Source organism: Falco punctatus, assembly GCF_963210335.1.
Source record: "Falco punctatus genome assembly, chromosome: 4".
Lineage (NCBI taxonomy): Eukaryota > Metazoa > Chordata > Aves > Falconiformes > Falconidae > Falco > Falco punctatus.
In genome coordinates, this window is record NC_137583.1 from 54,419,006 (window position 1) to 54,446,425 (window position 27,420).

The following is a 27,420-nucleotide window of genomic DNA, read 5'->3' on the forward strand; positions in this document are numbered from 1 at the left end:
TGTCAAATCTGGAAGTTGCCTGATGCTGCTGGTCAGAGCAAGACAGAAACCAAGAGGCCCTTTGCATCACCCAGACCAGAGTAATAAAGAACAGTAAATGAAAAACTAAGGAAAGACAGCATGGAAAGAAGTCCTGCAGGTCCTTTTGCCTTTAAAGAGATCATTTAAATCAAATGTAGGTATCTAATTTAGACTGAACTAAGCTGTTCCCCAGGCTTCATTGAGTATGTTGACTGGATCCTCAGGCCTTGATTTAGCTGTTCAGCAGTAGCCATTTAATGCCATCCCTGATGTCCCAGATAGATGAGATTTTTGGAGGGGCTGGTGGATTTGGTACCACACTTATGAGAGCTCTACACAGTTCTGAAATGACAACTGGAGGCCACGCTGATTATCCCAGAGCTTCTGTTCAGAACTTTGCCCTTAGCCACACATCACAGTCAACCTCTGTCCAAGGGCCTGGCTATTTTTCTGGACTCTTTTCTTCAACTGTTTTCAACCATGGGGACAAACCCACCTGCTTCCCCTGCAAGCAAAGCCTCTCTGCAGACCTTCTCAGCTTGGGGACAAGTCTCTCCTCTGTCTGTACCAGTGCCATCTTATGTTATTACCCAGAGTCCCCCTCAGATGTCTGCCAAGATGTGTATTTCCCCTGGGAGCTACCACCTTGCAAATCTGCCAGTTCAGCAGCTTCCTCTGCTACTGAGTTTAAACCAGTGGCTTTTTGCTAACAAAAGCATCCACCCCCATGTACGTAAAGGTGTAAGGAGCACCCACACAAACACTTGGCAGCCCCTGGGGATGTATCCGCCCTGATGCAGCCAGAAAACACAGCATCTTCCCAGTCTGGGGGGAGTGGTCCATCCACCCCCTTCTTCACCCTGCTGTGTGCATTATCTCGAGTGCTTGAGCTGCTATCAGCCACACGGTGCCTGCTCCAGCAACGCAGCACCTGGAGAGCTGCCGATAACCAGACTGTCACACAAATCTGACCAACACATCATCTATCCCAGGAGGTCTTATGCAACTGGATGGTGAGAATTCATTTAAACTTTTGCAAGCAAGGAACTATTAATTATTTCTTATCTTACTGCACTATAAACAGATGGTGATGAATAAACAGACTCCTAATTTAATGTTTTTCCAGCCTGACTTTTAATTTCCATATGTTCACTGCTTCTTCTCCATCAAACACACCTTGGTTTCTTCAAGGGAGACTGATAAAGAACCCCAAGCTCCAAATTTGGCTTTTCAAGCCAGCCTCCTCTCTAGGACTATGGAACAGCAAAAGCAGTATTTGGAGTTTAAACAACACAGGCTGTTTCCCACCTGGATTTCTTTGCATGTGACAATGCTGATGATGAGCTTGCAGGACTCCACTCTATTGCCCACAACAAGTGTGAAGCATGTACAAGTTAAGCAGATGTGAAAAGGCATTGGCAGGGGGATTGGCACTGTTTTCTTTCATGTTTTCCACCTTTCTGACTTTTTGATTTGGTTTCAAACCCTGCTTGCAAGACAGACAAGACAGACAGGTCTAGATTGCAAATATAAAGTACTTGAGGTAGCAGAAGCAGCTTGACTGTATAAGCTCCTTGATGGCGATTAACTATTTTCACTGACACTTAGAAAATCATCTCAGCTACCTCCACACTACTGAACTGTGGGGAACAGACAGACAAAATGCTGGTCAGAATCTGTGAGATGCTGACAGCCTCCAGCTGTGAGCTTGTTTCACTTGCACTTAACTTCCAGAACTTAGGATCCAAATCCAGTTGCAGGTCTCCTGTTTTGGAGAAAAAAAAGTCCTGAAAAAACATAAAGTGATGGAAGTTCAACAAAAGGGAATGCAAAATCCTGCATGTGGGAAGCAATAATGCCATGCACCTGTATGGGCTAGTGTCAGGAGTCTTCTGTGGTTTAAAGGTCTCCCCTCTCTGTTCTTGAATATTTTCCCTCTTAACTCAAACTTCCATGCCATTAAAGTAAACTCCAAAAATGGGCCAGGATTCCTGTGCCCAAGTGCTGCCTGATATTCCCACCACTCTCCATGAGGGCTGTTTACCATGCCATAATTCCTGCAAAGCAGCACGGTCTCCAGAGCTGCCTGTGCCACCCAAACATGAGTCACAGTACCCTAACTGCCATCCCTAAATGATGCTTCTGAAAGAATATCTGATTGCAGAGCAAGCTGATTAGCAATAATGGGATAAACAGATAACGAGCTGAGTCAACTGACCTAAGACCTGAATAATTTTTTTGGCTTTTTAACAAAAAAGAGAGGGTTACTTTCTTTTTTTTCTTTTTTGGGTGCTTCAGGTTAAGTTGAACTGTTTGCAAACTACAGCCACAGAGAGGGGCAGCTTTCCTAAAAACAAAAAACGCTCCTCTTTGCTCCAGGATCATTACATAAAAAATAACAAGTAGAAATCAGCAAGAAGCAAGGCAGTGGTGAGACCTGCCTTGCAGCAAGCCTTTAGGAGCTCAGCCACACTTCACATAGAGAGAGATTTGCCACCATCTGTGAGTCTGGAAAGCAAAACCCCCTTCAGCTATCCTCTCCTCCTAACCCTTGGGAGAGCTTCCCTACTGCTGCTAACTGGATTATCAGCTAAGCAGTCACTGTATTGCATACAGATATCCTGGCTGGAAAAGTATCTGGAGTAAAAGCCTGGTTTTCAGTGGGGCTGGGATTGCATCCTTCACTTTTGAAATATGTTTGCAAGCATTTTCAAAATACTGCAGAGGACTGAGGAACTCTGTTTATTATAGGCTCCTGAAACTACCAAGTGCCTTGGAGAACCCCAGGCTGTGCAATTGCCTTATTTCTTTGTTTTATATTGCACTGGTGAGAGATGCCACCAGAGAAGCAGCCCTGTGCAGCCAGAGAGCAAAGAGAAGGGGAAAGGAGACAGCCCAAGCAGCTACTGGGCAGCTCGCAGCCTGCTATCACAGCAGCAGCTGGCAGTGTGCAAACACATTCTGCCAAGCAATGCTCAAAACCCTCTCATCACACTTGTCCAGTGGGGTGGCGGGCAGAGCTCTCACTGAACGCATGAAAATCCTGGGACTGACTTGACTGAGCTGATACTGCCGGTGCCCAGGCAGGACTCCTACAGGCGCTGGCTGTTGAAAATTTGGGATGACCAGGGAACCCTTTGAACGATGCAGCTGAACCCCTGAACGTGACCTGCTACCTGTTGCTTACAGTACCCTGATCTCACAGAAAGCAGCGCTGCAGGGTCACTGGTGTTGTGATGGCACCAAGATGCTCCTGAGCAAAACGTCTCAGCTGTTCTGGAGGCTGGGGCACTGTCAGGACTTTCGCTTCTGCCTCTGCATACTCATTACAGCACTGCATTGCTTGGCACCAGCATATAGGGCAATATGGCTTTGTATATGTTAGATATAACTTCAGCATCCCCAAGGAACTCCCCAGGCAGCTGCTGGGAAAACATCATCAACACAAATCTGCAATTGCACCCATTGCACACTGATGTACGACACCACTTACAGATTTATTTGAGAGAAGAGAGGTGCAGAAAGAGAAGAGGCAACCTCACCTGGATGACATGAATTTTCTCTTTTGGGTGTTATTTCTCCCTAGATATATAGTTGCTTCCTGTGCATTTAAATTGTGGGTGCTGCCAAAACATGGCATTTCTTATTCCTCTGTCTACCCACAGTACTTTTATAAGTCCCACTTGTAAACCAGCTGGACACCTCTCAGTTTGTTTGTCCTTACCTTATCCCTGCTAGACAGGAAAATATTAATGTTTCTATTTTATAGGAGGAAAACTAAGGCCAAGAGACCCAGGAGTCACCTTCACTGCAGCAGCAGTGCTGCTGTTGCTGCAATAATGGATATTAAGTAAGGCAAAGTTTACAGGGAGACCAACTGAGAGACTAGTGTGGAGTGGGATTAAAACATGCTTAGGGTGGGAAATTAAGGCATCCACAGCTAATGATTCACATTTGCATGACACCATTACAAGCAGACATGATCTGTGTCATTAATGGCACTTTATCTGGTGCATCCCTGCCATGCCTGCCATGAGAAGGGCCATTGCTGGCAAGGAGAGGCAGATACCTCACACAGAACAAAACTACAGATTTCACTAGTCCAACCCCCAGGTGCACCTGTGGGTGAGTAAATCCAGCAGCACCTTCTCCTTAGCTATGTGATAAGGGGAGGAATAACCAAACCTCCTTTCCCAACATGTCAAAACCCAGCAAAAAAGTCTGCTCTTCATAGAAATGATGCAGGCAATCTCACTGAGCTGCTTTAGGCCTGTCGGAACACAGTCTGCACTGAGATTGAGACGAGGCATTTTGTACATCATCTCCTGCATTGAGCAGGGAAGAATCCTGCCACTTGCACAGCAACAGTTTTTTCAAAAGATTTTTTAAATAATGCCTTGAATTATATGGTGAGCACTCTTTGGGGGCCGAAGGGCTGGAACGATCATCTAACAAACACCCAAGTGAACGTTTAGCTTGAATGCAATTCTGTATGTGAATGAGCAGATTCATCACTTCTAATGATGGAATTGGGACTTTACCCAGCCTGGCCAAATCCCCTCCAAGCCAGTGAACACCAGGGACAGGAGTCACCTGCGAAGTGTGGTTATTTCCAACACAGCCGAGCGCTCACTAAGAATCCCTTTGTATTGCCATCAACAGGAAAGACAATCTGAATGTGATTCATCACATCCTAAAAGAGATGCCTACGCCTGGCCAGAATACACTAGATCTGCATCAAGCAAAAGAAATCCCTCACCAAAAGTCATTCCCATGCAACAGCTATTTGCCCACGTGAAACAAACTGGTCCCAGCTTGCTTAGTCTCGAAGGGCAGAGGACTGCAAGGGCAGTCCTGCTCATGACTTTCCATCCTGTGCTGCAATACGCCACCGCATCCCACGTGCCCTTTCATAAACTGGGCAAGCTCTGCCATGAAGCCAGTAAAAACACTCCTTCCTGCAGACATCCAGAAAGGCTGTTCAGTATCCTCTGATGGTTACAAACTTCCTTTAAAGTCCAGACTTTGATCTCTCAGCCGTTTTATTCTCCTGTGTATACACTGCCAGCTTAAGCTGGTCTCCCCTGCTGTTTTCTCCCTAGCTGCATCTTCTGCAGACCTTCCCATGCTGAGCAGCTAACCTCTTCTCACCAGAGGCGGTTATGCTTTTGTGACCTCCTGTGTCTCTCCTGTGTCATTGCTAAAGTCTCCTCAAATGTGGGTAACTTCACGGGTACTGAATCACACTCCTAATAGGGAACAGAGATACTCCCATACTGCTAATAGTAAACAGCAGTCCTACAGTTCAGGACCGCTGGCACCAGCAGCTGGCACCGACTACCAGAACTGAAACCACCGAGGTTTATTTTGGAAAGAAAGCATCAGTTTCACCTGTGCATGTGCACCCGCTGTAAGGAATGGGTGTTCGAAGACAAAATGGCATTAAGACAGATGTTACTGTTTATCAGTGGAAATCTACCTGCTTATCCCGAGCTGATCGATCTCAGCCCTACCATCAGTTGCTCTTAATAAGTGACTAATCTATCTGACACATCAAATTACATCCATGATTAAGCTCCTCTGATCAATACAATTGATAATGGCTTCTAAACAAAGCTTTATTTCCAGACTGTACCAAAATGGTGTATTTCCTTATTTCCACTCATTTAATTAGAAATGATAACAAATCAGTTGTTAAACCTCAAGTGATTTTCTTTTCGCTGAAAGGATGTGGAATGTGCAGAAGGCAATGCACCCATCTGGCCATAAATCAAGGTATTGCATTATAGATGGCAGGGAATCTCAATTACTTTCCACTCTCCTTCTCTGGGGGACTGAACTGTGTTAAAATTACATTTTCCCTGGGAGTTATACTAGGAGTTTTTTCTTTCCAGCAACACTCAGATTAAACAGTCATCACCTTCATACGATCGCGTATCATCACCTTCGTAAGTTTTCTCCCCAACAAACTCCCCCCTCACCCCCAACCATCAAAGTTCAAAGTTTTATTTTGCAGCTATGCTGAGCTACATTTCTTGAGTGATGAAGCCCCATTCCAGAAAAACATATTTTTTTACCTACTTGTGCTCACACGCTGTGCCTTGTACACTCCAAGGGGGGAAAACAACCCATTTACACACTTTGAAGTTACCTGTCTGCACCGCTTTCAAAACAGACTTCCCCATAAGATGATTCACCCATAGTCACCCATTTGAGAGCCAATACTTCAGAGATGCTGAATTGCAAGTGCACCCCTGGGTATCCAGATGAGTCAGGTGCTGAGCTCTTAAATACCTGCTGATGCTTTGGGGCAAATGGATGCCAACTGCTTTCCACTCAGTTTGCATTGTAAAATTTGTTTGGACACGTGCTGTGTCCCTACACATGCTTCTTCCACACTGGTGTCATCAATGACTACTTCTACCCAGGACATGCAGACACACAAATGACATCTGAGTAACTCAGGAGTAGCAGGTACTGTCTCCATGGACAAAACCCAGTTTATAGGGCTCACAGCTGCAATTCCAGAATCAGCCCCACTTAATGACTATGGGTAGTGACTGGTGGAAATGCAGAATTATCCCAGTCCAGTATTTCACTATTCCATTATTAAAAACAAACACCGAAGGATTTTTATATACTTGCTAGTGCTTGCGCATTAAGAGCCTGCAGCATGACTGAGTGGTATTTTTGCATCAGAATCAGGAAAAATGTTTTCAATGGTTTAATTCAGCAGGAAGGAGAAAAAATGTTTTGGATTAAACTTTCCAATGAGAAAAATAATTTTGAAAAAGCAGGGAAAAAAATATTAACACTTCAAGTATTCTTCAATTTTGAATGTACTGTATTTAATTGAATTTCTTTAAATATCCATGAAAACAAAATGAGGCATTTAGTTTAGTGTTTTTAATTACCCTGACACTTTTCTTTACTGGATTCCAGGAGAACATTTCTTCAGATGGCTCCATTTAACTGTACAGGGACACTTGAAATCATTTTTGAACCAAAGAAAACCATATCTTAGCAGATAAAAGCAGGGGCCAAAAGCCATCCTTGTATTCAGTAAAGCACCTCCAGGGATCAGCTTGTCCCCAGGACGTAATTCTATCATTAAGTAGCATTCCGCAGGAGAGTCCTTCAGTCTGTAGCCTAACTGCAAGCAATGCCAGTGGTGAGAGGATGAGCAGACATCCTCTTCCACTTTTTCAGGAGGTGGGACGCAAACATCAAGCAGGATACACACCTTCTCAGCCCTTCCCCCGGGAACGTGATCCCTTGTTTTCGGTGTCTGACAGCCCACCACTGGTCCCTACACCCTCCCTCACAAAACCAGGATCTGGAACTTGGAAGGGGAGAGGTCCGACTCAATGCCTCAACCCAGGGCTTTGACAGCACTGCCGCAGGATGTGATGGGATTGGACAGCACCAAACCCAAACATTTTCTTTCTCTCCCTCACTGACATCTACAATTTAAGACTGAGCATGGGTGGCTGTGTCAAAATTCCCCAAGCTCTCTGCAGGCTGCCCACTGGAGGAATTGTGCTAGCATAGACCTTTTCAACATCACCCACCTGTGTCCTGTCTCACAGGTTGGTGTGCAGCTCCTCTGCTCTCAGCAGCATCCCACAGCCTCTCTCCTGCTCTGAAACCCCTCATGCCCCATGTGTGGTGTGCCATGCCTGCTCCTCAAGGGAGCAACAGCCCCGCAGCTGCTGCCTGATGCTAGGTTAGAGGGACCTTGGGAGGACGGAGACTGAAGAAAGGATTGGATTAAGGGGGCTGGAAAGCCTTCCAGAAGGACTGCTCAGTGTGTTGTGTGCTCCATGTCATGTGAACAAGAAGAGGATCTCAGCCACCTGGTCCAACTTCATAGCTGTCTTGCAGCCTTGGAGCACAACCTTCCTTCCTCTGCTTTGCCACCAGGACAGGAGCAACTTTGGCATGGGGATGAGAGGGCAGTTCAATGGAAGAACAAGGTTGCCATGACTTCCCTTGAAGCAAACCAAAGCCTATGAGAACTTCAGGCTTTCAGATCCCAGGGAAAAATTGGTTAAGGCACTTCCAGTTCAGAGAGAGATGGATGACTGTGATTAAACACACTGAGACACCTAAGCTAGGCTTACCCAGCTGGGAGGCAGCCAGTCATCCCCAACGAGCTATTCAAACTCTTGGTTGATTGAATCGTACTTTGGAAATACCTATTTCTCTCCCTTGTAATGTAAGAACTCAACATCAGCTGGAGGGACTGCCCTGATCCAGCAGCAGCAGGGGTGAGCAACGGCATGGGCAAGGACAATGTGAGGCTGGGTGATGTTGGCTTGCAGGCCAGGGAGAGAAGACAGCATCCCCATACCTGAAGTCTGGTTCTCCCCGATAAGCTCTGCCAAGCACTGGCTGCGCTCCTCTTCAATCTCCTGCATGATGCTGCACTCCGGACGCGTGCTGGATGCCTGCAGAAAGGGCAGAGAAGAAGAGAGTGAGCAAAACCCACAGAACGCTCAGAGATGCGTTGCTGGGGATCCATGCCCATCTGAGCTCTCCTGGGGCACTGCGCAATGGGGATACACATCCAGCCTTATTTTATGTTTGCTTGAGAGAAGGGAGTGTAACCCAGAGCCTGCTGAAAAAAACAGCATTTCCCTCCACTCCTTCCTTAAGAAAAAAACCAACCTATATTTTTCTGATGATAAGGAGCAATTCTGCTTCTTTATGCTCCAGGAACCCTGCCTGACTAACCTAACGCCAACTGCTATCTAGGGCAGGAAGATGGCAGTATTAATATTCATGCCAAGAGCAGCGGGATCTGTGCTTACATGGTTTATTCCCTCCATTGTCACATGGTCTGCCTCCTGGCTCAGGCTAATTCAAAACAAAACAAAAACCAAATCAAATAAGAATGAAATCTCTGATGCAGATTAGGAGATCAAGGAGCTAAAAAGCAGGAAATTCTCAATGACAAGACTTTTTCCCCCAAGTGGTTTCTGTTTAGTCAGACCTAATTATATTGTGTTTGCAATACAACAGTGGCTATAAACGTTCAGGTAATTAATTGCGGGCTCCTCACAACATGCAATTCATTAACTACCTCAATCATAAAATGTGCGAGTGACAATTTGCACTCCAAACCATGAGCCATGAGCTCACAGGTAACACCCTGTCACCCACACACGCTCAGCTTGCAGGGAACACCTTGCTTCATTGCTGTGGCAGCTGCCAGCAAAAACTGGGGTCCCGTTATGCGTGGCATAATGCACAACCCCCCATCTCGGTCAGAGAGACTGGAAACGGCACTTGGCAGGGAGAAACCTACTCAGCTGCAAAGAGATGGCAAGAGGGGAATAATGTGAAGAGAGCAGAAGTCTCAGCTTGAGTTTATGCTGTCACTGTTAAAAAAGTGATGCAGGGAAAACTGTGAGTCGTGTGAGCTTCAGGGATAGATTTTGAGGACACAGGATGAGCTTTTGCCTGTAAGAAGTCATTGATTCAGTGTTCACTCTTGCCAGATTTTGGAAAAAGCATATATTTTTATCAGAAGTAGGCTGAGGGAAAAAAAAGAAGAAAGAAAAAAGAAAATTTCGTGTCTTGTTTCAAAATGTGTGAGCGATTTCTCCATCCATATATTTGTCAGACAAGCTGGTAAGACAGAAGGCCCAGATACCTTTTGAAAGAACAATTGTTTGATGTAAATTGCCTTTGAGTTAGAATTATAAAATAATACAGCACAGTAAATTTATTCACACCGTTTTTTATTAACTCAACCTGCTCTCTTCCCTATTTCACTCCATGTCTTGTTCAAACTGTAACTTCTTTTAGGTTGGGAAAGGGCCTTGATTAGTAGTGTATAAACAACTAATTATATGGTTTTCTAGTAAAATTAAAAATAAATAAAAAAACCCCAAACACAAGAAGCAGGGGGGGGGTGGGGATTATTTGGAGTTTTCTCAGTACTCAAATGCTTCTTTTTCCCAAAGGGAAAGAGATCTTATGAAATTTTATCTTGGCTCATCTAAAGTACCATAGATTCATTTTGTTTTGATTTACAGTGCTTCTTGCTGTTTTATTTTAACCTTTAAAAAGTGTGAGGGGAAGCGTGAGAGATCTGCAGAACACTTGCTGTAAAAATAAAGATTGAAATGTTTTCAAAACATTCTGACTTTTTCAAAGGAAAGTTTAACTCTCTAGACTTAAACTATTGCCAAATTCACCTCACATCTATAAATAACTCAAGTTTTTACTTTATAAATTAATTCATGCAGCTCTAACTTTGATCAGGATTGGCAAAGCGCTGTGCACTTCTACAACATGTTTTATTTTTTTTCTATGCAGTAAATTTTCTACCAAGCCCATTAGTAAGTACTTCACTGCTGCATCTTCCCTTCACTAAAAATGCATGCCTAAATTGGTTGATTACATATTTACCTCAACAGACTGATATTTACTTTTGAATAATTTTTTTATCACCTTTAAAAAAAATAAAAAAATCAGGCCAATTCATTGTTAGTGTTCTGAAAAGTGGTCTCATGATGGATTCAGGTAAACTTGATCATAGATGGAATTTTAAAAATCTCACTTTTTTTTTTTTCATCCAGTCCAAAGGAAAGACATCTATGTTAGGCAAACCACTGGAAAAAGAGTGTCCAATAGCTAAACCACCAGAATACAGGTGGACTTGACTCATGCACTGCTGGTGCTGCCTTGCTGTGAGCTTCTAAGCAAGGTGGGTGGCTCTGTGGAAGGCCATGAAGGAGTATTCAGGACCCCGATCCTCACGGATTTCAAGCAGACCCAGACACTGAGGTGGGATTTAGTGTCCCGAGCAGAGGTATCCAGCCTTATCCCAGAGCAGATCTGTTCGGGACAGGTGCAGTTGAGATGTTCCGTGGTATCCCTCTTGGCCAACAGCTGTCACTGCAGGGGGCATGGGACCATGTAAGCTGGATGTTGGATCTGCCAACGCTAAACCAGACACCTCACCTACATACTAACCTCTCTAAACCAGTACTAGTTACTTCAAACAAACACTAAGGCTGCAGACAACATTGAGTTGGGGGGAGTGTTGACCTGCAGGGTCTGGGCAGGCCGGGCCGAGGGGCCGAGCCCAGCTGTGTGAGGGTCACCACGGCCCCGTGCCGGGCCCTGCCCGGGGGTCACACCAGCCCCAGGAGCTGCGGGCTGGGGGCAGGGGGCCGGGCACTGCCCGGCGGGGAAGGGGCTGGGGGGCAGCAGCTGGGCACGAGCCCCCCCATGCCCAGGTGGCCAAGGGGGCCAGCAGCGCCCTGGCTGGTGTCAGACACGGCGTGGCCAGCAGGGCCGGGGCAGTGCCCGTCCCCCTGCGCTGGGCACTGGGGGGGCCGCCCCTCGGATGCTGGGCTCAGTTTGGGCCCCTCAGCACCAGCCAGACCCTGAGGGGCTGGAGCGTGTCCAGAGCTGGGCAGGGGGCTGGGGAAGGGGCTGGGGCACCAGCCTGGGGGGGGCTCAGGGGGGAGCTGGGGGTTCAGCCTGGAGAGAAGGGGGCTCAGGGGGGACCTGCTCGCTCCCTGCAGCTGCCTGACAGGGGGGTGCAGCGAGGGGGAGTCGTCTCTGCTCCCAGGTGACAAATTGACAGGACAAGAGGAAACAGCCCATGTCCCACCAGGGGAGGTTCAGATTGGATATTAGGAAAATATCCTTCACCAAAAGGATGGTCAAGCTCTGGAACAGGCTGCCCGGGGAGGTGGTGGGGTCACCATCCCTGGAGATTTTTAGAAGACGCATAGATGTGGCGCTTAGGGTCATGGTTTAGTGGTGGGCTTGGCTGCCTTAGCTTAACAATGAGATTCAATGATCTTAAAAATACTTTCTGACCTAAACTATTATATAAACAACAACCAAACAAAAAGTGGGATGCATCTCACCTTCTCTCTCAGCTGGAAACATCTTCCTTCATTTTAGCTGGGTAAAAGCTACATGTTTAATCTGAACTGATTTTTACCGTTCCTTCTAGTCCACAGAGAGCTAGCAAGCACCAGCCCTGAAGGCTTTCATCCCACTTCACTGACTGTAGTTGGACCAGTTCAAACTCAAATACCTACTATTTAGCTGGAGGTCAGTGATGTGTGAATTTCACGTCTAAAGACCTTTAACTGAATCATCAAGGTCAACAAACAGACTCACATTGGAGGCTACCTAGTTTATGGCTCGTTTTCCTTGTTAACTAAAAAGTAAATAAATAACCCAAACAATCACACCAACCTCCTTCTACCTCCCTAGTGATAACACTAATAACCCTCACATTAAAAAAAATAAATTTTAAAAAATCACAGTTTGGGGCATCATTTGGAAACAGGAAATTGTGTCTCTTTTTGTTGGCAGGTCAGTTCCGTTGGCACGATGGTGAGCAGGGCAACAAGTCCAGCTGCCTGAATTCACCTCCCAGTTAACAAAATGCCCATGGCTGAAAAGACTTCCCAAGAGCTGTGAGTCTTGCTTGCCAAGGGGAATCTTCCCTGGGATTAAAGGCTAAGTAAGTCTCCTTCCTTGCTGCATTCCTCCTAGAAAACTTCGAAGTAGACTTTACAGACAGTTTAGTACAAACTCACTGTACTTCATCCCCAGCTCTGTTTTTTATTGCTGTGTTGTTTTGGTTTGTTTGTTTGCTTTTTTTCCTGTGTAAAAGGCAGAGATTTGGGGCTTTGGCATCTTTCACTGCAGTGGGCAACTGGCCACACAGACATGAGGCTGAGCAGTACACTAATTCCCATTTCCCATCCAAAAAGTGTAGATAAAGGAAAAGCATGACTAGCTTTGGTTAGCTCACATTAACATCAGCCAGTGAACAGTAATCTGGTTCCCTGGGCATGTCTGTTGTGGGTGAAGCTGAAACTCAGTCAAGCCCCCTTTGCTAAGCCCTCCTGGCATGCCCAAGATGCCAGGTAAAAATTGTGGTGGGTTTGTCAGGGGTCATTTTTCCTGCACACAGTCTGAAGCCCTGGGCAGACAGGCGAAGGGAATGTTTTCTGGGTGCAATTTGCTGCAGCTCTTGAATTCTGCAGCAACTCTCATGTGGAATTATCCCCAAAGACTTTATTAATGAGAGTTTTCCTTCCCGCCAGATCCCAACAGTTGTTAGAGGATTACCACACAGTCTGCTACTGCAAATAAACCCATTGTGTACACTCTTTAATTAAATACAATTCAAAGGATTGTCACAGACTGAAGGAGCCACAGAAGTATTTAGTCCCATCTACACTGCCGGCCATTAGCAGGGCCAGGCTAACCGTGGGACGGCTCCTTTGCTCATGTGGAAACTTCTCAAAGGCAGGTGGGATTCCCAGCAAAGCCACAGGTGCAGGTAAGCAGGAGTAAGGACCCCCAAGAAGTGATGTGAGCCTCAGTATCTCCCCTTCTCCTGATCCCGGAGTGTTCCTGGGCTCCCCTGAAGCTCACCGTACAGAGACGTAGGGTGACCACAGCAATAACAGGATTTGAAGTCAAGCAAGGAAGACTAGAACTGAAAAGCCTGCAGATGATGAAATCACACCCCTCGCCCATTTCTGTTCAGCTCCCAGAGCCTACACAGTAGTGACACTTCCAGTTATCTGAATGAAAATGTCTTAGGCTGTTATTACCTTCCTATAGCTTCTGTGAAGGTAGTGACAGTGTAAGACAAGAGCATCAGTTGCCTTCCTACAGTTTCTGTAACACGACTTTGGTCACTGCTTTAGGTAGAGATGGAGATTCTTAATGTTTTTTCACGTGGACAGCAAAGGAAATGAAAGATTTTTGCAGGCAGGTCTCATTTCAAGCCTCAGTAGCATAACCTGAAGGAGCTACTTCTGGCTGGTTGCCAGAAGAGCTCCACATTAATTTCAGACCAGGGCCTTTCATTTATGCTCATTATTTGTAGCAACACAGGAACTGAAGAAACTTCTTATGCAACAATCTTGGCTTTGATTTCTTCCATAACTTCATTCAGCTCTGTCTTAAAACTAGATTTTCAGTTTCTTTCTAGTTACTTCCTATTGAACATCCTCAGGAAAATGCAGCTTTATTCCTAAAAGCCCTCTGAGCGAGCCCCCAGAAATACTGTGTACATGTGCAAGAATAAGCACGGAGGGTGGACCACAGGTAGACACCGACACAGGATTTTTATCTATACTGATGGGTAACACAGTTTCCAACGATGACACTGTCAAATTTAAAAGCTGAAAAAGCTCTGGTGGTCTTGAGGAAAAAGAAGAAAAAAAAAAGACAGTATCTATGGAGTACTATAATTATTTGCTCTTCTAAAGGACCTTTGTGTAAGAATCCAAAACCATGCTACAAATATGTCATGACAGCATGGGGAAGTAAATGTTAGATGCCAGTAATACAGACATAAACTAAGAGATAAGACCGCATTCAAAACATACCAAACGCCCTGTATGGCCTTTGTAGGATCAATAAAGGACTTGCAAAACCGATGTTTTTTAAGCAGAGGCAAGCGATATTCTGCTATGACCTCTACTCATGTAGTAAATACACTGCTCTGCAACCAGCCATCAGTAAGGGACTCTAGGAGCATGGGTAGCAGCATGTGTCCCCAGGAGACTTTTCCAAATAAAAGAGGTCCAGGCAAATACCCAAGTATCCTGACTCCCACTTTGCTGTTCAAACCACTCCATTTCATGTTTCTGCCAAATATAATCATGCCAATATCAGATCTATCATTTGATGAGGAAAGCAGATGTGGTTTTTTCCGGCTCATCCAAGCAAGTCCTGTTAAACAAAGAGAACTTGGCCAAATCAATCCAGCAGCTTGGAGGCAGGAGACTTCAATTAGTCTGATTGTCCCCTATCTCTGTGAGGGGTTGGGAGATCAAGGAAACATGTGCAGAGTGTTTTGCAAAGGGCTTGGAGAACCAGAAGGAAAGGGAAGCTGAGCAGCTGTGTTGCTTAACTCCTTAGTGACAAGCTTGTATATGCCTCTCTCGGAAAGCAGAGCTGAATTGGGGTCTTAAAGAAGTGACACCCTGGCACCGGAGTGATGACACACAGCAATTAAAAGAAAGGCAGCACTTGAGTAAATTCTCACAACTGAATAGGAGACAGCTCTGATGGCTCTTTACTTTAAATTACCATCTGGACTAGGTGGTAAGAATTTCCTTTCCAGGAAGTTCAGACAAAGGAAAACAATTCAGGCTATTGCAGAAATAAAGGGACGCTACAACACTAAGATCAGTGGTGCTTAGAACTACAATCCAGAGTAAAAAGCAAAGTGTTATAATATCTCTCTTATGGTTGAGAAAACATAAGCAAGTAACAGTACTGATTACCCTAAGAGTACACAGGGGCAGCAAAGGAAGGAAAGAAGAGGACTCCACTACTGACTTCTATCGAAACTGGAGAGCAGCAAATGAACTTGCAGTTTTCCCTAAACTATTGGTCATTGACTGCTTTCAATTTCTTTTTTCCTTTGGGTCTAAGGAGCAGAGCCCTGTTGAGGAAAATTCTATTTCTTTAAAGATTGTTCAGAAACTTAACTACTAAACTCATCAAAGCTTCTGGAGGAAATTTGCCTCCAAAGCTTCTGCTCAGCCAGTTACAGGAACAGCAGAAATACAGGGTAAATGCAGATCCAGAACTGTGTGACCCCCAGGATTCAGAAACGTGATTTGGGGATCCATGGGCAAAAAGTGTGTGTCTATAATATAAACATCTACATCTGTCTACTTCACATTGATCATCCTTCCCCACTTGAAGTGAGAAGCAGGCACTTTTATGGCATGAGTCACTTCAAAATAAAAGGACTGTATAAAACAAGTGAGAGGAAACTTACCCTATACTGCTTCATCCAGGGAGCCTTGGGCTGAGGCGTGGATGTCTACACCGCAAATACCTACAGTTACATGAGGTAAAACCCACAAACCTGGGCTCATGTCTAAACTGAATGATTTCCCTCCAGATAGCCCCGATCTTCCCCAGTGTATGCCAAGAGCAGATGTGAGATGGTACCGGGCAGGATCCCTATGGAGAAGTTGAGTGAAAGGCTGGTAAGTGCTCTGATTTGTTTACAGGTTGCATTGTTTTCAAGACGATCAATCTTGAAATGCTGCTTCTGAATGCAAGGTATTGGGCTTCAGGAGAATGTTGCAGGTAACCTGTTAATACTGTCCTGAATTGCTGCTCAACTAGCACAGAGTCATCTCCTGAGCAGCCAGCTTTTGACTGCTGTGCACAGAAGAAATGGTCCCCAATTCAGCTGCAGGCTCAGAAGGGACTAGAAAGCCCTCAGTGGATGTCTCAGCAAAACCTGTGAGTTGCTTGTGTTCCTCTCTCCTCTGTCCTGGGCCAGATCCTAACTCCTGACAAAGCCTCCATCATCCAGCTCTGATTCTTGTCCTGGGCAAACACAGAGGGCTGCTACCCAGTCCTGCGTGCTCTCCACTGCATTTCCAGTTCACCCCAACTCTGGCACTAGAGTCCTGTTTTCCTCCTCAAACCAACCCAGATGTTACCATCCACCAGGTCCACCTGCCACAGTGTGGAAGACGTGGACTGAACTCAGACCTGCTCAGGTGGCCCCAGAAGGACTTGGGCTGGGGTGTAGAGCAGAAAGGGTTCCCAAATCCAAAGCAATGGAGACTGGCAGTTTGAGTAATATCCTGGAGAGCCCACGGGTATGTCAATGGGCAGTTCAGCACAGAGGCTGTGACAAATTAGGAATATGATTGAAATCACAGTGAAGTCCTTGAGGTTTCTTCCTTACCCCCTTCAAGTTCTCAAGCATTCCCTAGACCTCTCCCACTGCCTGGAAGCTGCACACATGTCATGTACACAACACCTTCGGCAAACAGGACTCTGCAAGCCTCCTGGAAGGCTGGCTATGGGATATTATTTATAACCAGGGAGCTGGTTAAAGCAAGCTGGATGTTCTCTAGTTCTCAGAAACACTGCAGTGGTCTGGTTTGAGGAACAATGGTTTTGGCTAGCAACACGGGCAGCTCCTTTTAACCTTTTACGGGAACTGAAAGTTCTGAGAGTCTCTAGAAACCCAGTGTTAAGCCACGGCTACTGCACCATCAGTAAAGCAAGGGCTGGAGTGACTGACACCGGGCTTGCCCACCACTCATGCTGGAAACCCTCACAGCTGCAATATGCAGCAGCCTCACCTGGAGCTCTGGGGCTGTCTGGAGAGGACATTTCCCATGCACAGCTTCTCACTGTAAACTCTGTTTTTTGTTGTTTGTGGGTTTTTTATGCACTCAGGGAAGGATTGTGAACAGCAGAGTGGCAATGTCACAGAGCAGTCTAGCAGCCAGCGTTCCTGGCATGGCTTTTCCTAGGCAGAGCAGGCACTCTGAAGCTCAGTGGCAGCTAGCAATGAGGACAAAAGAGGGTGTTTGGCATTTACTCAGTGCTGTCTCCTTGCTTCACTTAAGCAGCCTTAGCATCTCCAGCTGAACAGGCAAAACGGGACACATTCAGCATTTGGAGCACCCGGTACTTGACACCTTCCTGAGCTCACCCAACACTAAATGACTTTAGGACATGGAACTTCCAATCCTGTGATCCAGCAACCATAAAGAAAGAGTCAATTGGGGCAGAACACAAGTTTTTCAGGGTCAGTACCACTTCTGTAAGAGCAACTAGGAGGAGACAAAGGAACAAGAAACAGAAAACATAAGAAAAAAACCCCACATGTATATAATAATCCTCCCTATGGCATATGTCTTCCACAGCACCTTTCAATAATACAGTTGGTGATAGGGTTTTAATCTTCTTGGCTATCAATACCTTCAACATCTTTTATTAAACCAACAGTAGGACCAATTCCAGGATGATTTGACTGTTCACACACCACTCTGCATCCTGAAAAAGTGCCCCTAACGGGGCTCGTTTGTGCCACTATTCAAAGCTTTCTATTGAAATCCAGGTACATGCCTGGAACAATCTATAAATGCAATTCATTTCAAAGAATTCACTTCAAAAGACTGATTACCTACCAGGGAGAGTACAAAAAATACAAAGATGTTGGCAAAAGATGAGTTTAGTTCATTCAGAGATCAAGAAGAAATGAATCTTCCCCCTTTCAAATGAAGAAGTGATTCAGTCAAGAAGGCTCTGGGTGAAGATGTTACTTATGGGTTTATAAACCATCCTTTATAAAGCATCAAAGCTCTCTAAAAAGATTCGTCATGGAAAGTCTGAAGCATCCAGGTGTGTCTTCCAGGAATAAGAGCCTACTGGGATGAGCTCCCTACCTTGTTTCAGAACAAAGGATCAAGTCATTCTCTTAATAATAAGGCAGCCAAGAGTACCCCAGCGATTTGGAGCCACTCCAAGCACAAGAGCTGCTATCTTCCACAAATCGGGACAGGGCCATCCTTCCCTTTGTTGGCTGAGGATGGAAGGAAGCAAAAGGGCAAAAATACGTGAGGGAGAGCAAATAAGGACAATCATAGGAAGCACTGCTGTCATGAAGAACAGAGATCCACAAGAATGGGGAAAACCAAGCAGAGAGCAACTGAAGAGATCCTTACCAAAGAGAGCACAAGACGGACACACAGACACAGCCTTGACTTAGAACAGAACATGCTGGAGAGCACTGTCTGGTTGTCCACAGCTCTCCTAGAGGAAAGCTGCTAATTACATTTACATTTGGGAACTTTGGATTCAGATGTTTTTGATAAAACTCACTGTGCCCAATGGCTCATCTGCATAGAGAACACAGTCCGTCTGAGCAATTGATAAAGAGGAACATACTCCATCAGGACTTAGTGGACTGACTAAAGATGGAAATTTTAGGAGGGACTTACAGTTCTGCAGGAGAAAGTAAACCAGAGCTGAAACAATCAGCATTTGCCCTGCACAGCTTTGAGTGGTCTATGTGAAGGGTCAGTATGAAAACATGGGAATAACTTCAAAATGTGGTTCCACTCTTCCCAGCTGAAAAGGACTTAAAGCTACAGGCTAAATAGGTTGAAACATGAGCCTAAGAGACTTTACACCTGAAAATTTAACAAATACGACATGAGACACGCTCACACAAGCTGTTTAAGCCAGGCACGCATGTAATACCTCCACCTGAAGAGCACGCTGATGTCCTTCCAGGAGCCTGAGGACCACATCTAATTTCTCTGACAGCCCCAACCACCTTCCTCTTAATAACGCTCAGAAAAGACTTATGATCCCAAAGTGATCGTGATGCTGCAACAGGGCTGCATCTCAACTAACATCACTTCTGCTGAGTACACAGCTGAGTGTCAAGTGAAACAGATGATCAAAGTGAAGTGTCAGATGCTAGAAATACCTCCATTACAAATCAAAGCAACCTGCTAGCAATTTCCATGCTTTGAACATGGCGAGGCTTGGCCAGGCAAGAGTTTACCAATGGCTTTAAGGAAGTAAGTATCTCACTCTCTCGCTTCCCGCAGGACCTCATCATTCCAGCTTGGCTGTTAGCTGAAGCTTTGCTTCCCGTCGGTCCCTGAAGCAAAGTCAACTTGCAGCTGCCTTCCACTGTGCAACTAGATTGTGATGAACTGGCTAAGCAGGCAGATAATTAATCCTAGGTTTTTTGTGCTGGGCATTTCCTTTTGTCATTCCTTACCTGCTAACAACACAGATGAGCGGGAAAGCTTACAGGGAAGACGTTTCTGCTTTGTGTATTTAAAAGGGAAAATATACAAGGGCACAAATGACACAGAAAATGAATGCTTAGATGGCAAAACCACCTTTTAGTGGTACAGTATCATCAGACCTCTCTCAGGTGATGCCACTGGCTGTAGATCTCAAAATGTTTTGCAAAGTTAGTATGTCTAGCATCTTTTGACAGATGGAGAAACCAAGGCAGAAAGCCCAAGATCATCCAGCAAGTTAGTAGCTTAAAAAAAAAAAAAAAAAAAGAACCCACAACCCACATAAAAGAAACCACAACAAAAATGTCAGGTTGCTCTGGCTGCCTCCCAAAACACCTTCCTTATACCAAAAACAGACAAAAGCAGTCACAAAAAAACCCAACAACCTAAATACTTCACACTCCCTGTTACCAGTATTTGCATGTCTCTGAAAGACCTTTCCATATGCCAGTGTACTCTGATGTCCACCTCTGTCACACATACCCTGCTTTCTATGAAATATTTAAATGTTCTTCTCAAAACATGCTGGTGGTTCAGCCAGCAAAGAGCCAACAGAGAAAAAGAGAATCTGGGTGGAAAAAAAGAATGGGAGAAGTCAGCCCCTGTTCCACGGGAGGAAGAGAAAGACTTCAAATCTCCTTTTAGGCATATTGGGTATGAGGAAAATAATAGATTAGAAAATTAGGAAGATAAAACCTGAGATGGACATTAGGAGTGATAAGAACACCTGGGCAGAGTGGCTGATGGCTCTGGAAAGAAAATGATGTTCAGAGCAGTACGAGAAGCAGCAAAACCTCTGAGCACTGCTAGAAGTCTAGCCTTTGCTGTCAAGACCAACTCAGCTAAGCAGAAAAACTATTTCAGCAGTATGAAAAAAAGAGAACAGCAACAGGGGAGAAAAAAAAAAAAGAAAAAAAAGATTGCTGTGCAAATTCAGATTGCTGAAATTCAAGATAAAACTAAGCATAGCCCCCAAAAAAGGAGAAGTTGCAGCAGCCCCACCCCCCACTTCTGTTCACTGGCTTCTTCAAAGAACTGGAGGTAAAACTATAATTTTATTAATACAAAGTGGAATAGTTAACACATGGTGAAAATGATTGAGCTTGAATAATTGAGAACAACGATGGGCTGACTGTGAAGGCAAACAAGGGTACGGAAACTGTTGTATATGAGGTGAAAGCCACTCAAAAGAGAACAACCTGCTCAGATGGAGTGGTGGGAGTGGTACCATCTGGCTGAAAGTCAACAAATGTAATGCCTTTTTATATGGGGGTGGGTGGTGGTGGGGAGATCCAGACAGTTATCAGCAAGCTAATCTGAGAACAAAACTACACAAGAGTTTTGAACACCACTTGAAGGAAAGAGTAATTGAAAGCATGGTGGCAAATGGAGATTTGGATAAAATGCAAATGGTTTATCAAAAGTAAATCACGGCAATGTAACTGATAGCTTTTTTTGAGAAGGTTCCTGGGTTGTTAGGTTTTTTTGGAACGAGGGAAATCAGTGGATTTAACCTTTCCTAACTTCAGTAAACCGACTGATGGCATGCCAAAAGGAATGACTGCCTGAACGACAGATATGGGGATTGATACAACAACTGGAAGGAAACTCCAGAAATGGCTAGTGTGAAGGCTGCAGGGATGACAGCAGAAACACAGAGCCACAGGGAGGTCTGCAGTGGTATTACTTAAAGATCCATTGGCTTCACTAAAGATGGAATGAAATGTAGTGATTAAAAGAGAACAGGAGAAGAGGGAGCAAAAAACAAAAAGGCAGTGAGAACCTGAAACCTCTGCTGGAAACGACAGAGCAGAAGGACCTGTTAGTTGATTGAACTTGAGCGATGCTGGACCACGTAAACCAAAGTTGCCCAGCTAAAATATTACAGGCAATATACTCTTCTCCACATGATTTCTGTCTCCAGCCAACACCTGTTGGGGCATTTTCTGAACATCCCCACAGAGGACAATGCTTCTTGGTAGCCACAGTGAGTGGAGTGGTGCAGAATCCCTCACACATGTGCACACATGCCTGCAAATGTCCGAGGCAGATCTGCCTACAACTAGAGATGGGAGCAAGGATCATTACTAAAGGGACAGAGAGGGATAATTTAAAGTATGATGACAGTGATGACAGTCCTTTACAGCCACCTCCTCCACACCTTAGCAGCCCCTCCTGCCTAGCAACTCCTCATTCACAGCCTCATCTTTCCTGGCTCCCCTCCAGCATCCCTTGATTCTGTATGCTTGGTCACATCAAATCAAGACAGCAATGATACAAGATGGCTGCCCCAGAAACTGCAGTCCTGCAGGTTAGCTACAATAATGCTGGAAAGCCAAGAGGAGGAAAAAAAAAGAAAAGAGAAAAAAAAAAAACCCAAACAAAAACAAACCATAGGGAAAAAGATAGCAACTAACCCCAACTTTGCTTCTGGAGAAGAAAGTATGAAACTAAGGCAAAAAAACATTTTGCTGACTCCCCAGAACTCCTTCAAGTATGTAAACTGAATTAGTTGAGAGACAGGCAGACACATGCTGAGCAGCAAGAGCATCAGTGAGGAGCACAGGGAACACCTACTTCCACAGCATTCACCTCCAGAAGGGTGAAAGAGGGAAGAAAAGGAAAACCGCTGTGAAGAAACCAGCCCTACCTGTGGCTTATCCATCCTTTGTCTTGTGTGCCTTTCAAACACTGACTAGAATATGGGGTAACAAAAAAGGAAGGTTTCAGGTGTCCCTTTGATTTCGCTGGGCTTTCAGTTCTCAAATGACCCCGTGAAGTGGAGCAATTGCAGACTGACACTCAGCTCTTCTGTGCATGCACAAAGAAACACAGCTCTGCACAGAGCCAAGAGTGGTCATTTTTGCTAGTATGGCCTAGGAACCTACTGATACTCTCTCTGGTACTGAGCAATGATTTCTGGTTTTGACAAAACAAATCTGAGAGTCAGATGCTCTGGCAAGCTGAATGCAAAAGCCTAGCCCCAGAAAAAGCTCAGTCCTGTACTACTGACACTGGTATTATGCCTCCAGCTAATAACATAATCATGGCCTGATTAACTAATTCTCTCCACTTGGAAGCTGGTGGAAGCGCATCCAACATAACAGCAAATTAACATAGGTGTTAGATATTCCTTAAAATTATTCTTTTAACAACCTGTTCAGTAATAAAATTGGCCAAAGCGATATCCTAATATCATTCAATGCATGGATTTAGCAGAGGCATCCTGGCGACTACAGATCAGGTAGTGTCTAGTGCTATCTAATTATGGAATTACAGAAACTTTGGCTAGAAGGGATCTCTGGAGTGCTTTGGTCCAGCCTTCAGCTTGAAGCTGGACTAGCACCAATGCTACTCTTGCTCAGCCACAAATTTATCCAGCCAAGTCTTAAAAAGCTCCAAGCATGGAGATTGCACAACCTTTCTGAGTGACTGTTTAGTTGCTGCACAACCCTCACAGTGTAGAAATTGGTATTACTTGTAGGTGGTCTTCAAGTACCTTTTGAATACAACTGTGGGAACAACACAACTTGAACTCAAAGAGCCATACCATCACGTCCCATACAGCAAAACATCATCTACATATTAAGAGTAATAATGAAGAAATTTAAATTGGGAGGCAGTAGCCTTTTTGCAGGGTAAATTGTTAAGACACAAACTTCAGTCAAAAAGATTTCTATTGACTTGGAAACAGCCAGGATTTCACCTAGTTTCCAGGGAGCTGGCACAATATACACCCTGGCTAACCGACTCGGCAAACATTGAGAATGGCATTATAAGAATGAATAAAGGTCTGGAAAACCTGCTTGTGCCAAACAAAACATCCCAGCTAAACTTAGAGAGAGAAACAAAACAGTCTAATCAATTGCAACCAGCAAATGCCTAAAGCATAAGAGGATTTCCTACCAAGGATATCTATTTAATATGAAAAAAAACCACAACAACCAAACCAAACCAAAAAGGCTTAACAAATTCCTGTGACTGAATTTTCTAATGAGACAAATGAGGATTAGAAGTAAAGCATTGCTTGGAAATGGTTTAACACTGACTGGCACGATTTACCAGAAGTGTCTTTCAGGACTGTCCCTTCAAATCGTTCAGGTCTGTCTGTACTGCAGGTCCAAAGCAGAAACTAATGGTTGGGGCTATGCAGATGGTCATACTAAACTTCACAAAACAGATGAGCTCCAGAGGTCCCTTCCAACCTCAGCCAGCCTGATTCTGTGTGAAAACAAGCTAGCAAGCATATTCACAGATCAAGGGCAAAGAAACAAAAAAGAGAACCAACAGAGATTAGGAGGGTCCATAAGGGACCAACTATTTTATCCCCGTGTGATACGTAAGAAGTGCCAGTAATGATATCTGACAAGCTTTTGTCCCATCCTTTGTCAAGTATCCCCAGTGACAGACTCCACAGTGTCCTTACAGACCCTAATCAATTCCTAGGCTTCCCTCTGCTGACCATCAGAAAGATTCTGCCCGTTTTGTGAAACACTACATTTCTGTGGCTGCAATTTAAGGCCCATATTCCTACTCCTACCCAGACCGGTTAAGGACAGCAGATTTTTATCTCTTGCCTCTTATTTGCAGTAGTGTTTTCACATACTTAAATACAAGTTGTGATTTATCCCTGCAGCATTCTGTTTGCCAGAACAAACTTCCCCAGTTCTTTCAACTTCCCCCCACACCACAGCACTTTTCAGACCTTTTATCTGAATAAGCTTTTTTTTTTTACCTTAAAAGTTTCTTCAAGGGCTTTTACCCCAAAGTGGATACATCTGCTCCAGTCAAGTCTATCAGGGATCCCTTGCCTCTTTAACCAAAACACAAGTTTGGCTCCAATTTATCATTTACGTTACTCACTGCCTAATATAATCAGCAGCCAAACATAAAATGGGAGTTCTTACAACACATCCACGTGTTCGGCCCCTCCTCTGAATCGTTGACATGGAAAACAGACTAAAACAGGAAAAAAAAAACCCTGAGAAATCCTGATTTTGCAGGTGGAGAAGAGAACCTTACAAAGCTGAGGAGCCCAAAACGTTTCATCAAAAGCAGGAACCAAGAGTAACTCTTCCAGGTCCCTTATCTGAGTCTTAGTAACAAAATCACCTTTCAGCAAATTCCAGCAGTATCTGTGCAGCAGGTGAATGTCACACTCCAATGAACTTTGTGTCACAGAGTCACAGCTGAACAGGAAAAATAAACTGCAAGCAATAACATCACCCCCTGGGAGAAGCAGAAAAGCTATCAGAAAAGGGCATCCCCCTTCACACCCTCCGACTCCCTAAATGCCACAATTATCTCTTGGATATATATCTTCATGTTGAAACAGAAGGGTAAAAATACAGCTTTGCTCTGCAAAAGCAACGGCAATAGATTAAAAAAAAAAAGAAAAGAAAGAAAGAAAAGAAAAAAAAAAGATTTGTTCAGAAACCCCAGCATTCCCTTATTTTTGTTCTCCATTTATTCAGCCCAGCAGCTCCACATGTGAACCTCACGGAGAGCTCCCCAGACAGGCGGCTTCGCAGCACCCCTGGGACTCCCCCTGCTAGAAATAAGGAGTGGATCGCCTTCAGGCATCAGGAAGCTTCAGCACCGAAGGAATGGAGGTAACCAGGGAAATGATTCTGCAGAAAAGACATCTCCATCTGCTGCGGTTTTTATTTTTCCCCAGGGCTGGTACAGCTGACCAGGAGCAGTCAGCCAGCAGAGCTTGACATCACCCCTAAACGCAGTCACCCTTGACCTGACCCTCTCTGTCCCCGAGCACAGCATCTCTCCAAGGGAGACACTTAACACACTACATTACTGCTCCTGAAAATGCCTGGTTTCCACCCTGAGCTCTCTGTGGGATTTCAGCAGCAGTACACGTTGATGTGAGCAGTGCAGGTCTCCAGGGAGCTGTGGGCAAAGCAGCGCGAGATCTCCTTGGAGCAGCCATGGTGCACCTACTACCCCAAGGCACTGCACCTCTGGCTCAAACACAGGCACCCGCCGTGTAGGCGCCAGCACTCGCACGGCTGCAACGCTCGCTCTGCTTCCCAGATGGCCGAGAGCTCCTCCAAGCACCTGACTCCAGCCGAGATGGCTGTAGCTCCTCACGCTGTGTCCCTCCTGCCCAGCTGCCTGGGCCCTGTCAGTACATTTATGATCCATGATATTCCTTTGCATTTTGCCTACAACACCTTCACATGTTAGCAATGTCCTGCCTGGTCTTATTAGGCGCTAAATTCAGGACGCAACTGGAAATAAGATGCCACCTGCCCAGCCATCCACATGCACAATGGATGACTAACAATGAGTCCAGCCAAGTGTCTCCATCCAAGGAGGATAAGTCTCACAGCTCCAAGAAGCTCTGGATGTATGTAGAAATGAAACTGTACAAGCAGAGTTAAAACCCCATTAAAAGTCCCTCTGCAATAGCTCAAGATGCCATCAAAGCTTCTAGACTCAAAATGCCTTAGGGGAATAATCAAATAACCCAAGCCATCCTAAAGCAATTAAGGTGGATAATTTTTAAAAAATAAATAATAAGAATAAAAAAATCAAGTCCGTCTTCCCTCCAAAGTTCTATCTTGAGCAGAGGTTTCCTGGCCACATTACAAACTTCTGGAAGTCACAGGTTTCCCGCAGAAGGCACTTCAAGCGTGGACACACAACAAATGTATTCCAAGAATTTTTCTAAAAACATTAACTGACAAACCCCAGCCAAGTCCTTAAGCTTGACATCCAAATCACATGAATAGGAGTATCATCTATAAACTCAGACATGTCTCTAGAAACAATGACACCGAACAGGAGATCCCGTTTGCATGTATTCTACTTACTGAAAGCTGAGTTTAATATAATGCATGTGTCTTTTTTCTCTGGTATTATTAATTGTACTAACCATAAAACCATTAATGAAACAGCACTTAAATTGTTCATAGCAATGTTAGAGCTATCTCCCCGTGAAATGAATGAAGTTCCCCTCTCAGATCCTCTCTGTGATCTGTGGGAAATTTCACTGCACTGATTATAATGTTTATTAAAAGTTGATTTTTGAGTAAACAGTTGTAGCAAATTAATTGCTGCACTTACGTGCTCTTCTCTGTCGATCCTTCCTGCCTTTTCAGGGAATGTATGCCTATACTTTCAGAACGATGCCATTAAGATGATGCTATCTTTTTCCCACCTCCCGCTTCTGACCTGTATCTTCCAGAAAGCAACTCCAGCATCTTGTCCCCCAGATATCCCCAATTGTCCCCCAGATAATGCTTCTGCAATAAACCCTGTCTTCACTTCTCTTGTGATGCTGCCACAGAACCTTCCCCTCCTGATGGCCAGGTACCACCGTGATGATGGGGCACCTCCTGCCCCACCTGTCCCTGGTTGCCCTGTTTGCACACAATGCTGTGAGACAGGTCATGGTTCTTCTGGAAGGACAGGACAGGCAGCCAAAGAGATAATGATCCAAGACAAGTGTGATTTCCCAATCCAAATGGTTAACTTTGAGTTAAACCTAATCTCAGTTCAACTATTAATTCAAAGGGGGAATCGGAAGCAAAAATAAATAAGTAAACCAACAAACCCAAACCCAGCAATATGTACTAAATGGAAGAGAAATACAGATGCAGAAATATAAATTATGTTTCATGAAGCTTAGAAGGACTACATGGGAACCTCAAGACATCAGGAAAAATCTGCTGCTGGTAAGAATAAGAGACTAATGAGAAGTTATTATTTGCGGGGGGGGGGGGGGGGGGTTGGTTGGTTGGTTTTGGGTTTTGTTGTATTGGAGGTTTTTTTGGGGTTTTTT

General features: G+C 44.8%; 1 protein-coding gene across 3 annotated transcripts in view; it reads right to left on the bottom strand.

The window, feature by feature from the left end:
- LOC308063969 (vasoactive intestinal polypeptide receptor) overlaps positions 1-27,420 on the bottom strand; it is a 140,354-nt gene that overhangs the window by 69,361 nt on the left and 43,573 nt on the right. For all 3 annotated transcript variants that reach the window (XR_013928143.1, XM_080387706.1, XM_080387705.1), the window contains exon 2: positions 8,375-8,471. Coding sequence is in view for 2 of the 3 variants with exons in the window: in XM_080387706.1 (XP_080243832.1) it covers positions 8,375-8,471 (97 nt within the window). In the remaining variant the exon portion in view is untranslated. The remainder of the gene's footprint in view (positions 1-8,374; positions 8,472-27,420) is intronic.